At 40.0% G+C, this 14979-nt stretch overlaps 1 protein-coding gene across 6 annotated transcripts in view; it reads left to right on the top strand.

Annotated features, from left to right (window-relative positions):
• ERG (ETS transcription factor ERG) overlaps positions 1-14979 on the top strand; it is a 148932-nt gene that overhangs the window by 116824 nt on the left and 17129 nt on the right. For 5 of the 6 annotated variants that reach the window (XM_084284052.1, XM_084284051.1, XM_084284056.1 and 2 more), the window contains 3 exons: positions 9925-10076; positions 13578-13781; positions 14776-14856. In XM_084284052.1, coding sequence (XP_084140178.1) covers positions 9925-10076; positions 13578-13781; positions 14776-14856 — 437 coding nt within the window. The remainder of the gene's footprint in view (positions 1-9924; positions 10077-13577; positions 13782-14775; positions 14857-14979) is intronic. The other variant, XM_084284054.1, reaches the window with a different exon arrangement.

A 14979-nucleotide genomic window follows, 5' to 3' on the forward strand; every position in this document is an offset into this window, starting at 1 on the left:
AAATGTTTTATAAAACTATTAAAAATGAACACAGATGTTGGGCCAGAGATCTTCTCACTTTTGATAAAAATGTAGCTGCTCACTTTACACTCATTTTTAAAATCTGAGTTTTTCAAAAGGTGTTTAAAATATGGCCATATTGCAGAGCCCCAGAGGTGCTACCTCTAGGATCTGCAGAATATCCTCCCTAATTCTCTTCCTATTTAGGAGCTTGTCTGAACAACACCATGCAAAGAAGGTGCAAACCAGGGTATCAGACCCCACAAAGTGGCAACAAGAGAATAGTTAGCTTCATTAATACTTTTTTTGCTACCCATCTCTTACTCCTCTCTGTGTTAGGCTGTTTCCTGGCCATATATTCTGTCATCTGGAACAGGGTATAAAATTTTAGGAGCGTGTTGGATCTCTTACACACCAACAATTTACACTTAACAATTTCATACTAAAATGAGAAATGTACTCACTCTGATAGGACTCTCCCCAGATATACATTGTCTGCAATTGCCCTGCGTTAAATCTCAGATCATAATGGTCTAAAAACTGGTGTCCCTATGAATTCTGAAGAAATATCTTCAGAAAGAAATTAAAGGGTTATTTTAGTGTGCTGCAGAGAGTTTAACTACACAGTTTTCTTTAACAGTAACAGTATTTTTCAAACTAAACCCTGCTGCATAGCACCAGAAAATATAGCCTAAGGGCCTACCTTAAATTAAATAAAACAAGAAAAGTTGAAATTAAAGCTGTCATTACCTTGCATATACAATGTAGATTGTCACACATAGTATTAAATTCAGTTCCTTCGAATCTGTTATGTGGGCTCAGCCATTATATTTCTTCCAGGTACATAAATCTTTGTGCCAAAAAATTATTTTGGCACATAAAATTTTGTGCCACCATGGAGTCAATCTTTCACCTGAATGTAATATTATTGTTTCCTGCTACTTAGTGTTCTTTAGTCAGACCAAAAGATTCACCCTGATATAGTAAGGCACTATAATATAAATCTGGAAATTGCCTATATCAAGCTGTTACTTACTTTTCTGTTTATTTTTCTTTATATATTTTATCAAATTAAATATAAGCAATTCTATTACTATGACTGAATGCAACATATATAATGCATTTAGCATGAAATTCACCTCTGTGGAAATGCTCTCATTAAGCCTAGGGTATGGCATTTAAGTCTGTGAATTATTCAGTGTGCTCTGATCACCCTTACCCATATATTATTACTCATGGACATGGAAATAGGTGAGAATATACAAAGGTAGCATGGAAGGTCTGCATTTACTGGTAGGTAAGCCTTCTTTTTAAGGGAGGATGAGGTGGAACATAGGGTATTATTCAGGCCTCAGATAAATTTTACTTGCCAGGAGCAGTGTGATGATTTCACTGAAAATGCATTATGAATGTTAGCTGCAGTGAAAGCGCAGAAAAAGTTCTCTAACATCAACTTGGCCAATATAGAATTTTTAAAGAAATGCCAGAAATAATCAGTTGTCATTAAGATTTAATCATGTGCAAAATGCTGTTTTAAGTGCTACCAACTCTACCTTAAAAACCATTTGAAAATGAAATTATCACTTATATCTTTTATGCTGGCTTTTTTGGGAAATACCATTTTTTTCTTTGCATGTTTCTGTTCTGTATTTTCATCAAAGAGCCTCTGTGCTGGCTGGATTGAATGCACATGATATGCAGGAAGACTTTCAGAGTCCAGAGTGGCCTCTTGTTTTCTCGTTCCCCTCCTGCCCCCCTTGATGTAAGCTCTACTCAATGTAGTTATTTCATGCTTTAAAAATAAGCAAATTAGAATGGTTTGCTCTTGAGAAACCTTGTGTAGTCTACCATGTGCCAACTAATTTGTGCGGCCATGAAAGAGGTTGCATTCATTCACATGGAGCTCTGTACTACCACCACGACAGGACCATCCTGCTCCCAGGATGCAGGCCAGTGTGTTTTAAGCTAGGTCAGTCACCTCTGTATTATGCTCCAGTCTGTGGGATGATACTGATGATCCTAGTTAGAGCATTTCCACACCTTATGCACATCCAACACATCAAGAAACAGGGCTGATCTGCAGCAATTACTCTGACATCACTTGTTTTCCAAGGGCATGGCTTTTTCCATCACTGGAGCACAACCCTGCAGCTGAGGCTCAGTATCATCCCTCTTACATCTGGTGGCATACCACCGGCATGCAGCCCCGGTATTCTTGGTAAACCTCAGCTCAGACTAAACAACAAGCATAGTCCAAGACTCATCGCAGTCAATGGGATTCTCCCCTCTGGCTCCAACAGGGCTTGAGTCAGCCCCTATGTCAGTCCACAGCAAAGCTGGGATATCTGTCTTTAGAGGATGATTTTCCTTGTGCACTTATTGGAGCTGCCTATATAAAGTAGCATTAATCTTGGATAACAATCTTTTTTCCCACTGATTGCGTAGTCGGTGGAGTGGCTGCCTACCAGACTGGAAAAACTACGAATTTAGGATCTTCTTCATGCAGGGCTTTATGTGTGATTACTTCTAAGGAGTACCTCTCTACTCTGAAAATCCACCAGTTAAACATTAACGTGTGTGTGTGTTTGTATGTGCAGGCTTTGGCTCTGTTTCTGGAGGCAAACATGATGCCAAGGAGAAAAATAAACCATCTCTCCAGCTTACCACTACTATAGCTACTTTTTAGTGGCTTTTTGGGGGTCTGGCAGGTGCTGGTTAAGAAGCTTTCCACCCTGGGTTGATGTGCTCATTCTTAATTGGCATGGTTACATTTTGGATTAACCACTGATGCTTAAATTGTGTGCTCAAAATTAGGAGTTTAAGACAGAGATGAGGACAGCCAAAATTTCAAAAGTGCTAAGCAACCAAATGCTCTCATATGGGTAGTGAAATATAAAATTAGTCTTCAAACATTGACATCAGACCCCACAAGAGTTAAAAATCACCATCATTATTTCTGACTGTTCCTATCATTACTGCTTTATTTCCAGTACAGTATTTGCTGTGTTTAAAGCATTTAGAAATGGTGGTTGTGGTACTCCCCCATGCTGGCATAGCACAGGCACTGACAGTAAGTAGGATGTCTCTAAACCAGCGCGTTTGGAAATAAGTCTCCTCCTTGACCCCTTAGTTAATAGCTGTTTGATTTTTATCAGGGTAGTTTTGGTGAGGATGCTCAGTATTTGAAGCTTCGGAATAGCATTTTAAAAACAAAACAGAATCTGAGTAACAAAAAGAAAAGAGGATAGTCTTCTTTGATGTTACATTTCACACCCATCAGCCTCACAGCCCAATAATACTAATCACGAAAATCAGCAGACATTCCACAGACATGGGGGATTATGGTTTCTGTGCAAGATGTCACTTCTGTTTATGCCTGGCATGCTTTGCTTCACTAACTTTCTATATGATCCCTGCACACAAAAGAAGGCACATGCGGTTTGGGAAGGGCCTTGCCTCCCAGTATTACATATTTTATGAAACCACAAATACAACAGTCTTACAAACTCTTGAAATGAAATACAATTTGAGAAATGTAATCCATTACCATTATAATAGAATTTCTATAAAATTAATAAAAGAAAAACAAGAGAAAATAGGTCCTGAAAGTTATAGGCCAACTGGGAAGTCATTGTGGCTTTGGCCGAGCTATCACCATATCAGACTTCAGCATTCTCCCAGGCAGCAATCTAATTGTAAATTATGTATATACAGAACATCATTTCTTAGCTTTGGCTTTTAGTGACCCCATTCCCTTCTTTCTCTTTCTTCACTCCAACCTCACACATAAGAAATATTGAAGTGTTTGCACTAATGGAGAAATGACAACGTGCAGTCAAACTTAAACCAGCTGTTTCCCCACACTGTGAACACAAAGAGCCAGGCTGGTAATATTTATAGCTTGACTGGCCTCTAGTGAGCCAGACGCTGACTGCCTTAATTTGCCATGATGGCCTAAAGGCTTGAAGCAGCTGTGGATTGCAAGATAGCCGGGAAAGTTAAGCAAAAAAATAAATAAATAAATAGAAAAGATTGCTTCAATTACCAAAAGTTATTATTTGATTGAAAATGAACTGCTGTTGCATATACAGCTCAATAAACAAGCATTTTTTATTTTGCTTACAGAAAGTCAACGAAATGCATGTGTTGGCATGTGGCGTTTTACTTTCTCCTTTTGTTGAAGGAAGTAACGAGCCACTCTATGTGTCACACTGCGACATCCTTTAGTGACCCCTGGCCTTGACCCATGCAAAGCAAAGCACCTACAGAGACTGGGCAGTCCCCCTGCCCCCCCCCCCCCCCCCCAATACTATCAACCCTCGTTTGGATGCTGCAGTGGGGTGTTTGTGTGGGACTGCCCCAAGCCCAGCTTTGTTGGGGCTATTGAAGACCAGTTTGGCTGCCGCTGCATAGCCCCACATGGAGCAGTTCACCTCTATGTTTGTGTTGCCCCATGAGGACTTCAGTTTTAATTTATTTATTTTGTCTTCTCAGGCTTGCTTTGGACGCTCACCTTCTAGCAAAGTTGAGCAGACTGTCACTGTGGCTTCAGCTTCAGCTTTAGCCAACTTTAGGCAGCAGCACTGATCCTGAGGGGCTTGCTTCCCTTCCACCCTGGCCGTTCCTGTGGGTGAGCATCGCCTATCACACAGCCACCCCAGGTGGGTGGGGGAGTGACTCAGGACATAGCTAGGCACTGAGTTACTTATCCACCCACCCTCCTACCCACCCATTTATTTACTTATTTATGTATTTGCTGGGGAAGCAGCTCCCCAGCCAGGTTTGCTAAACAGTTGCATGAGGGCTTGTGTGTGCACCCCAGGCATGCTTTGGCCTACGTGCATTTTTTGGCATTTTAATGTCTCTGTTATGCCATAGTACTCTGTAGGGAATTTTGGGCTGCTTTCACACAAAGACTTGGCAGAGAAAATAAAAAACTGTGCTTTCCTTTCAGCAGGGTGGCTGTGGTGGTGCACACGTAGCAAGTTTAAGGGCAGGTGCCTGCAGAATGCCTACTATGCTTGCAGGATTTGGCAGTATGTACATGGCCAGGCAGCTGCATTAAGATGCAGCAGTTGATTGAGCATGGTGGAAGCCAAAAGTAAGCACTGGGGCCTCTGATATTACCGCTGACAGCACTTTTCAGTCTCACTTTGCATCCATGGGGTTGGTGCCAGAGAAGCAGCCCCTGAGGGTCTGCAAAGCTGCTGGTGCAGCCACCCTCCTGCTGCAACAGCTGAGAAGTGCAGGGTTCTCCTCACTCTTGGATTGTCCCTGGTGATTGCTGCCAAAGGAGAATCCAAAGAGGAATCCAAACAGGGATTGTTTGGATTTTGTATGTTGCTGTGATGGCAGGTCTCAGCAGATGTGAATTCTCCTGATACACAAAGGGGAAGTGGGTGCATAGAAGAGCAGGGAGGAGAGTCTAGGGTTGCAGATGTGTAACCCTTTGATTTGATAGTGTGGACTAAAGTGTGACAGGTGGGCTTTAAGAAACAATGATTTACTTCAAAATTAAAAGTCTCGTGGAAGTTTTGTTTTTCTTTTTGTGGGCCATTTTTTCAGCGATAACCCACTTTTGGGGAAAACACCAACAAATTTTACTACAACTTGAGCAGTTGCAGTGAGTGGAAGTGAGCCTGAGTTGTTTTTTTTTGCAATATGTTTAATACGAGCTGACATTCGCGTAATACCATTTTGGCTGAGTGTAAATTTACATATGTAGGCCTTAATTCTGTGAGGGAGCTGGCTCTATAAATCTCTCCCTGTTGTACGTAAGGATGGGGTGGGGACACCACAGCCCTGCTGGGGCCGTTCCCCTCTTTCTCAGGTTGTTGGCATTACAAAATGGGAGAGGAGAGACAAGAAGAGGGATCTGTATCCTGCAGGACAGTGTCAGGGTTTGTCTGCCAGAGCCTCGCAGAAGAAAAGTTTGTGGTAGCTCAGCATCATCTCCCCTGTCCTGACCAGCCACAGGCTGGTAGGAGGACCACATATGGAAATCTCTTTGAAGGTATTCTGTTACATCTCTACTGTCCTGAGACCACTTTTCTGTAAGTAACTCTGTAAGGAAGTTATCCAAACTGTGATTACTAAATTAACTTAGAAAGACACTGTACAGATATTTAGAGAACACAAATATTCTCTTCTATTTTCCTCTGAAATTCAGAACTACTAAACCACGGGGATTTATATTATAGGAATGTCAGCATGATCATGTAAAATTTTGCTGGTTCCTAATCTCTGTTTTTCTTACACCTTGCATTTTAACACAACACAGGTGTTCTATATCACATGGGGAAAATAGTAGCAAAGTGAAGAGGAAAAAAAGTGTTTCATACACTTATTTATGAACTCACATCTGCTTTCATCAGAGTCAATGGCTGGCAAAACTCCAGTCAGCTTCAGTGGGAGTGGGTGCTAAATTTAAACATCTTGATTCTAAGTAACACTGAATAAAGACAAGGCTTCCAGGTCCAAGGACCTGTGGAGAAATACTTTCTTCAACACACTTTTATCATCAATCAGAGCTGTATCAGCTCAGGACTGAACAAAATGCTTTTGGGTAACATGATTGTAGTCTTTCCACTTTTAATTTATTTATTTATTTGGGTAATTTCCAGGTGTAACTCAGTATATTTACAAAGGGTAAAAATAACATGCAGCTGAGAAGACAAATATCTCAGGTTTCATTTCAGACGTGGAGATGAGGATGAATCACTGTGGAGCTGCACCCTTTGCACAGGGCACATGTTCTGAAAGCTGCTTTTCCACTGCCCCTGCTCCCCTGGTGGTTCAGAAATAAGGCAGGTTCACAGAATGTCTTAAAAACAAAACAAAACAAAACAAAAAAACTACTTTTGAATACAATCATTCTCTTGTTGTTCTGGGCACTAAAAATACCATTTTCTGGTGTTTGCTTGCATTTTCAGTTTTTGACTTCTATGTCATAGAAGTCAATTCCAGCCATCTGAGTTAAGCTTTGGCTCAGTGGTACACATAAGCACATGCTCAATTTGATGAGCATGTGCTTATGTGTACCAAAAATGCCCAAGTAGCCCTGTTAGCTCCTATAGAGCTTCTTACATGCTTGAATTAAACATGATCTTAGAAGATTTGCTGAACTGAGGATTTGTTTGTCCACCCAGCACACTAACACGACAAAACTCTTGACTGTCTCCTTCTGGATTTTAATGAAAAGTTATGACCTATTTATGATCTTCTTCCCCACCCTCTCTCTGTTTATATTCAAATCAGAAAATCAGCTCAGCAGCCTTGTCAGGTTGCCAAAAGCTGTGTGCTACCAGTGGATCTTTCACATCATTTACTGTTCCATGTTTACATTAGTTTTTATTTATTTATTTATTTATTTATTTATTTATTTTAATGTATGATTGCCTGTGGAAGTAGTTTAGGCCAATATTGATGTTGTATTTCATGTCAGTATTAAGATTTTGATATTGCTGTATCCTGAGTTACTTTTCCCGGGGAAAAAAAATAAAAAAATAAAAAAAAAAGTAACTGGCAGTTAGGCCGAAGGATGCTGCTAGCTCTCTGTTTCCTCAAAATGTACCAAAAACAAAACAAAACAAAACAACAACGACAACGACAACGACAACAACAAAAACAGTCAGTGCATGAGTCAAATTGCCCTTTCTTTTGTCTTGGTAACATAACATGACCTTGGCAGTTAGGGTGAGCATCTGCACAGGTACAAATGAGGGCCATGGATCCAAATATACATGTTTACTATGTAGACTCGTTTACACATAGATGCCATTTCTATTTGTTAAAGGTAAACAGAAAAAGCCAACATTTTATTCACAAGCAATCATCTCAAAAGCTCACTTTCAACATGCTTATGTCTGAAATAAAAGTTATTTTGTTTTGCTTAGCTCCATTTAGGCAGAAATAAGCTGCCTCCCAGAATTATATTTATAGGTATGTAGTGGGATAGAAAAATTAAACCTGAGAGAATAATGCCCAAGTATTCTGATTCTGTTGGAAAGGCTAAATTCACCACCACTCAATGACAGGCAAGACCACATGCTGTCTGTATCTTCCCTTGTGGGTATTATTCAGTTTTGTTGCTGACATGTACTTACAGGACCCTTACACAAGCCAGATTTCAGATGTACTGTGTTAAGCAGCACCCAAGATATTTTATACCTGAAAAAGGTATGTGCAGCCAACATTTCCCAGGCAACATTCAGGATGCTGTTCCTCCTGCTAAAGAAGATGACAGTAGCTCTGGAATGATTTCTGTGATATATTTTCTTTTTAAACTGAACACCATCGGCAGTTTTTTGTTTGTTTGTTTAGTATATATGTTAACATAATGTGATAAATACACAGTATCAAGGCACAGAGAAAACTGATATGTTTAAAATGTATTTATAGTACGTAAGATATATACTAAATCTTTTCAGCTTTCAAAAAGCTAACTATTTTTTAAAACACACGTGAAACAATAGCTACATTAGTTCCTGACACATGTGCTGAGCAGACAACACAACTGAGTCACTTAGGCATTGGATAAAATATCTGCCACATCCTTTTGCTATATGTTGAGCAGACAGTTGGCTAAATGGTATATTATTTTTCCTCTTTTGTCTTCAAACATTAGTTTAACACTTCTGGGAGAGTGCCTGACTGTTGGTGACCTTACAGTGACACTGCTGCCTAATGTTTGCAATGGTTGCATCAAGAGCTGGGGTTTCCAAGCTGGGGAGAGCAAGAGGCTCTTGGTGAAACCCTTTTGGAACCAGGGGATGACGGCAGATCTTGAAATACCCTTCCCAGAGTCTAGGTCCTCAGAGGGTCTCTCAGTCCTCTGGACTGCAAATTAGTTAGTTCGCAAGGAACCGAAATGAAGCATAACACCCTGACTTATTGCTGGTGTAGTAAGACCATACTGCAATTTCAGCAGTTAAATGGCAGAACTGAAATAAAGGTTGTTAGCAATGTAGTATCACTGAAGAAACCCAAACCCAAGTAACACCCTCCTTCTCTTGCCAAACAGCCTCTTTGCATTTAAAGGTATTCCCTATGGCTCTGTTCTTTCTTTTGATTTTTTTGTAACAATTTTTCTCTCTCTGATGAAACACATTGTAGACATTAAATTAAGGGACAAATATGTCTGTGTCTGCCAGGAAGAAAACTGTGATGCAATTAAAATACCATTAGGGAACCCACTGTGGGATGTTAAACCTAAAGACTCTATTCAGAAAGTAAAGCCAAAATTAAAGAGGTGTCTGGTTGCAGATCCTCTGCAGATTTCCATTTCTTGACTATAGTACCATGGAGACTGCACTAGTCAGGAGCTGAAAGGTTTTTCCAGTCATGCGTGTGGTATTTTGAATCACGGATTTGGCAAATGTTACTTTTCTGTAGGCCATATGCAGAAATATGTCTACATTGCATAACATAAAGTGCAACTGAGTGTGGCTCACATGAAACAATGACAGTAGTGGAGGTGGAAAGCTGTCCATGCCTGAAGAGAACTGTTGTATTTTTTTCCTCTAATATCTTAAGTGCATCACTATGTTTTGCTGAATTGTCTGTGAGATGCTTGGAGAGAGAAGCACAGCTCCGTGCAGCCATCAGGCTCAGCAAGCTCATGAAAAAGCCTCCATTCTAGCCCAGTTTCCAGAAATAAGACATTAGCATTTACAGGTTTGGAGACAAGGAGACCAATACCCCCAAAAAGAAATATGTTGCTCATAGAGGTTGGTAATTTTTTCTGAAGCAACTGAAGGATTCGGCAGAGTCATTGGGTAGTAGTCATTGGGTAGAGTTTACCAACGACAGCCACTCCTGATGCTCCAGTCTCATTTTTTTCCATCTCATTCAGCATGATTCTTTGCTGAGGATATTAGTAGGAACTGAAATAATAATCAAAGCACACCTCTCTTCTTTGTCTAGGAATTCACCTGATGACTGCAGCGTGGCAAAAGGAGGGAAAATGGTTAGCGGCTCAGACAATGTTGGGATGAACTATGGAAGCTACATGGAAGAGAAGCACATTCCACCCCCAAATATGACTACCAACGAACGAAGAGTTATTGTGCCAGCAGGTTAGACCCTCTACACAAAAATTTCATGCAAACAAACGCATTTTCCCTCAAAAAATCTATGAACTTCATTTAAGTAGATTTGAAGACAAGTGGCAGTGTGATCAGGAAGAGCAGTAATTTCCCAGAGCTATTAAGAGAATGAGATGAAATATATCACAATGAAACCACCTCCTCAACCTGTTCTTCCTGTTTCAGAGGCAGAACTGGCTAGTGACAGGCACTCAGATCCTATCTGACTTACCTCATTCCTTTTTGGAGTATTTCACCCTCACCTGAAGTGAGCAAAATAAACGGCAACTTCCATTTCCTAACCCCATGGACTGGCTGGTGTGGAATGTCTGGGAAGAAGTTGGGCTGGAGCACCTCTCCTGTGAAGACAGATTGAGAGAGTTGGGATTGTTCATCCTGGAGAAGAGAAGGCTCCAGGAAGACCTTATAGTGGCCTTCCAGCACCTGAAGGGGGCCTACAGGAAAGCTGGGGCAGGACTCTGTCAGGGGTGTAGTGATAGGACAAGGGGTAATGGCTTTAAACTAAAAAAGAGTAGATTCAAATTAGATATAAGGAAGAAATTCTTCACTGTGAGGGTGATGAGGCACTGGAAGAGGTTGTCCAGAGAAGATGTGCATGCCCCATCCCTGGAAGTGTTCAAGGCCAGGCTGGATGGGGCTTTGGGTAACCTGGTCTGGTGGGAGGAATAGGATGCCTGGAGAGTTTGTGGATGCCATATCCCTGGATGTGTCTAATGCCAGGTTGGATGGGGCTCTGAGCAACCTGGTCTAGTGGGAGGTGTCCCTGCCCATGGAAGGGGGTTAGCATTAGATGACCTTTAAGGTCCCTTCCAACCCAAATCATTCTATGATTCTGTGAAGGAAAATGGATCACTGTACCACATAATTTCCCTGAAAATGCCAAATGCAGTGTGGTCCTCAGCATGCTAAAAGCAGAATAGCATCTGTGAAATCAGGCAGTGCATGAAAAACTTTTATCTAGGTTACTCCCTCAGTTTGGACAGTGTAATACATTTTAATGAGCAAACTGACAACTCTACTGCAATGTAAGAGCATAATTGAGAAATTCTTGTTTCTGGTGGGAGCTTGGTTATGGGATTCAGCAGTTAGCTGAACTCTGGTGTACCTCATCTTCCACACAAAACTCTGCTGGAAGGTTTGTTGCCTAGGTTTGCAAAATACCGTGACTATTTCTGAGGTCCAAGCATTAGACCATCTTGAAATATATACATATTCATAAACCACTGGATACACAAATGACAAATACCTGTAATTTGCAAACAGACGGGAATGTTTTGCTACTAGTTCCTCTCCAACATAGATGTGCCTCTCAGAAACATTTCTGCTACTACTATGTTGCTTAATATTCTTACAGTTTTTCGGTTGCTAATATATGCAAGAGTCCTAACTGTGGCCAATTTTGCAAGCTGTGATTATTTCAGTTATTTGTCAAGATATGTGTGGACAAATATGTTGCAGTACCCTCTGCAATGGTGTTGACAGGTCTTTTCTGAAGCACAGCAGAGTGATGCACCGAATAATGAGGTGTCCTGCCTAGCTGGAAGCAGACCACACTGAAACTCATGGCATATGAATTTTGTTCTGAAACAAACATTAGTCTTCTTGCTGCCTGTCACTTCTTCCAGTCTTTTAGTAAACCTCAGCATGGTTAGCTCAGCAAGATCTTTTTTTTTCTCAGTGTATTTCTGGAGCTGTGTTTTGAGGTGAATTACAACAACATTCAAGGTACAAGATAGTCAAAGTCACAGCCTTGTTATTTTGAGAAAGATATAGGTAAAAATCAGTAGTGTTTTTTTTTTTTTTGGCTACCACATAGGCAGTGTGCTACTCATGTGACAATGTTTAGCAATAAAAAAGCAAAATTCACATTTCCAACTGTGGTAACTCATTAGTTATGATAAATAAGAAACATTTAAAAATAGGCATAATGAAAATATTTTGGTAATCATCCTGATGTTTGGTTGTTTACTTCAACCCATATTAAATGTAGTTGCTGGAATTCTCTGCTGTAGGTGTGGGCGATCTCAACCAGACCCCAGGGGATCAGACTTTAATCCCTGTGGTTTGCTACATATTTCACACCAGATGGAGGGGTTATTTTAAGTGATTTCTGGTGTGCTTGTGAGAATGGAGAAACACCCTGAAGCTCCAGAGGATCAAGTACTCTGACTTTCACTTCTGACTTAAAATTCCAAGAGAAACATCAGAAAAGGGGAAATACTGATGAGTAAGGAATTGGGAATGAGCAGCATGACAGACACTGAATAGTGTCTAGTCAATGGAAAGAGGTCCCCACCTCCTTCAGATCAACCTGAATAATGGTCAGAAGAGATAATATGACAGAGAAGTCAATACATAGAAAATATATTTAGGCTGTCTTTCAAGTCCCAGCTCTTTTGCAGACTTTTGTGCAATGGATTACAGCCATTTGACCTCTGTGTGCTGAAAGGCAGAAACTCTTAAGGAATATGTGTCTCCTTGGCTCTTACTTTTCTCTGCAAAAAGTATAAAGTCTTCATGCCAGGAGCTCTGTCTTCCTTTATGAAGATGTGCATTGCAGGTCTTTAGGGACCTTCAGGCTGGCGTGGGCTTGCTCACTTGCTCTAACTCACAGGAATAGCAAAAAGTAGAACGGAAGAGGCAGAAATGAGTAGTTTAGAGGAAAAAAAAAAAAAAAAAAAAAAAACAACAAAACAAACAAACAAAAAAACAGAACACAAAACAAAACAAAACTTTAAGTTAGAACTGGAGATTCAAATATGGCTCTTGAAGATTCAAGGTATTTGGGCTTGTTCTTGTTTTGTTCCCCCGGTGGCTTTGCCAATACTTCAGGTAGTAAGTAAAAACCCATGCAAGTGTGGGAACATATAGCAAAGCAACACAAAAGTCTAGGAAAGGAAGTGCAGACTATTTTAATATGACCCACTCTAGTTTATAAAATAACACTCTAGCATATGAAATAAATAGCCGAATCTGAGTGCTTGCTTAGCCTATTCTAGGAAATAGTAATATTGATTTGAGTGGAAATTTCTCTTGAATAAGGGTACAGATTCAACTGAGAGCTTTGATTTTTTTTTTTTTTTTCAGATGCAGGTTGTAGTGTTGTTAATAGACTGTCTTAAATGATTTTCTGAATAGTGTTCTTTACATGAGGAAAGAAGTCTGTGTTAATTTGTGGATAGAAATTCAGAAAAATGGCAAGATGAAAATATTAAATGGAAGAAGGAGCCCAACAGTTAATAATCAGGGCTTCCTGCTAATAATCAGGGTTTACAGCTCTTCACTAGTTTTTTTCAATGGACAGTTATTCTCCTCTCCACCAAGTAAAACAAAGTAATTCCTCATGTATCTCCACCAGTCAGCATGCAGGGGATTAAAGTCTCTCCAATTTGGTTTACATTCTTTTTGCACTGATCTAGCACATCAACACTCTCTCCTCCCAACTAATTTTATGCTTTGTAATAACGCTAGATCCTACGTTATGGAGTACAGACCACGTACGCCAGTGGCTGGAGTGGGCAGTGAAGGAGTATGGTCTCCCAGATGTGGACATCTTGTTGTTCCAGAACATTGATGGCAAGGAGTTGTGTAAAATGACCAAAGACGACTTCCAGAGACTCACCCCAAGCTATAATGCAGATATCCTCCTGTCACATCTACACTACCTCAGAGAGAGTAAGCCTGTTTTCTGTCATTGTGCTAGTGCTTATGACCAATCTGTAGTTGATATCAGACTTTATTTTTATTGATTTGAATGGTATGAATACATCCTGATGAGTTTTCAGATGTCTCTGTTGCTAATGTTGCTAATCCTAGGAACATAACAAGAAGCCCGATCCAAAGACTCTTGATTTTGAAGAAAAAATCCCATTATTTTCTGTTGGCTTTTGCTCATGTTTGTTGAAGATAAGAGTTAGGCAATATTTATGCATATCCATCTCAGACAAAATTCAGTTGAACCCCAGCATATTTATCAGTACACTATAGGAAGAAAATCAGATGGGACTCAGTGCTAATGTTTTTTCTGGTCACATACTTTTTTATTTCCATTTTAACAATGAGAACACTAAATAATAGTGCAAACATTGATTTATAAAGCAAATTCCAGGCATGATTTTAAGAGCTAGTAGCAGTTTGCTCTACTCTGAATAGGATAAGAAAGATTTCACTGAACTGAATAAAAGTTCTGTAGATTTGTGGGAAAAAAAAAAAAGATAAAAATAAAAATAAAAAACAGTCCCTGAAGTCCAAATGCAAATTACTTCTAGTGTAGAAGCATTTCAAAGGAAAAGAAGGGACTAGTGAATTCCTGACTTGAGCACTTTTATCTAAGCTTGAGGAAATTTCGCAGGTGTGCCTCAGTTTGAAGAAGTTAAAATGAACATGGTTTTAAAAGAAAAAAAACAACAAGCATTGCAACACCAGTGCGGTGCAGTCTTCTCCACACGCACACTATCAATAATCAGCCAGAAATATTCTGCATTCATAATTTTAAACAAATGAATGCTGTTGTTTAAGCTATAACACACATACCTCCCTGCAAACTGCAGACTGAAACTCACTGTTGGTAGATTCACATTCAAACAATCCTCTATGGGAAAATATGGTTTTAAAAGATAATTCTCATTTTTTTTTTCATTTTGGTGTTGCTTTTTGTTTTGTTTTGTAGCTCCTCTTCCACATTTGACTTCAGATGATGTTGATAAGGCCTTACAAAACTCTCCACGGTTAATGCATGCTAGAAACACAGGTAATGCTGGCACTGCTCCCGTTGCTATAGGTCATCTTCTAAAAGCACAGGATTCCTGTTTATGGGTTGCTTGCTCAAAGTGGAAATAGTAAACAAGGAGAGAGATGAGCGTATCCTCTCCTT

The sequence above is a fragment of the Netta rufina genome (assembly GCF_964035555.1).
Source record: "Netta rufina genome assembly, chromosome: 1".
Classification (NCBI taxonomy): Eukaryota; Metazoa; Chordata; class Aves; order Anseriformes; family Anatidae; genus Netta; species Netta rufina.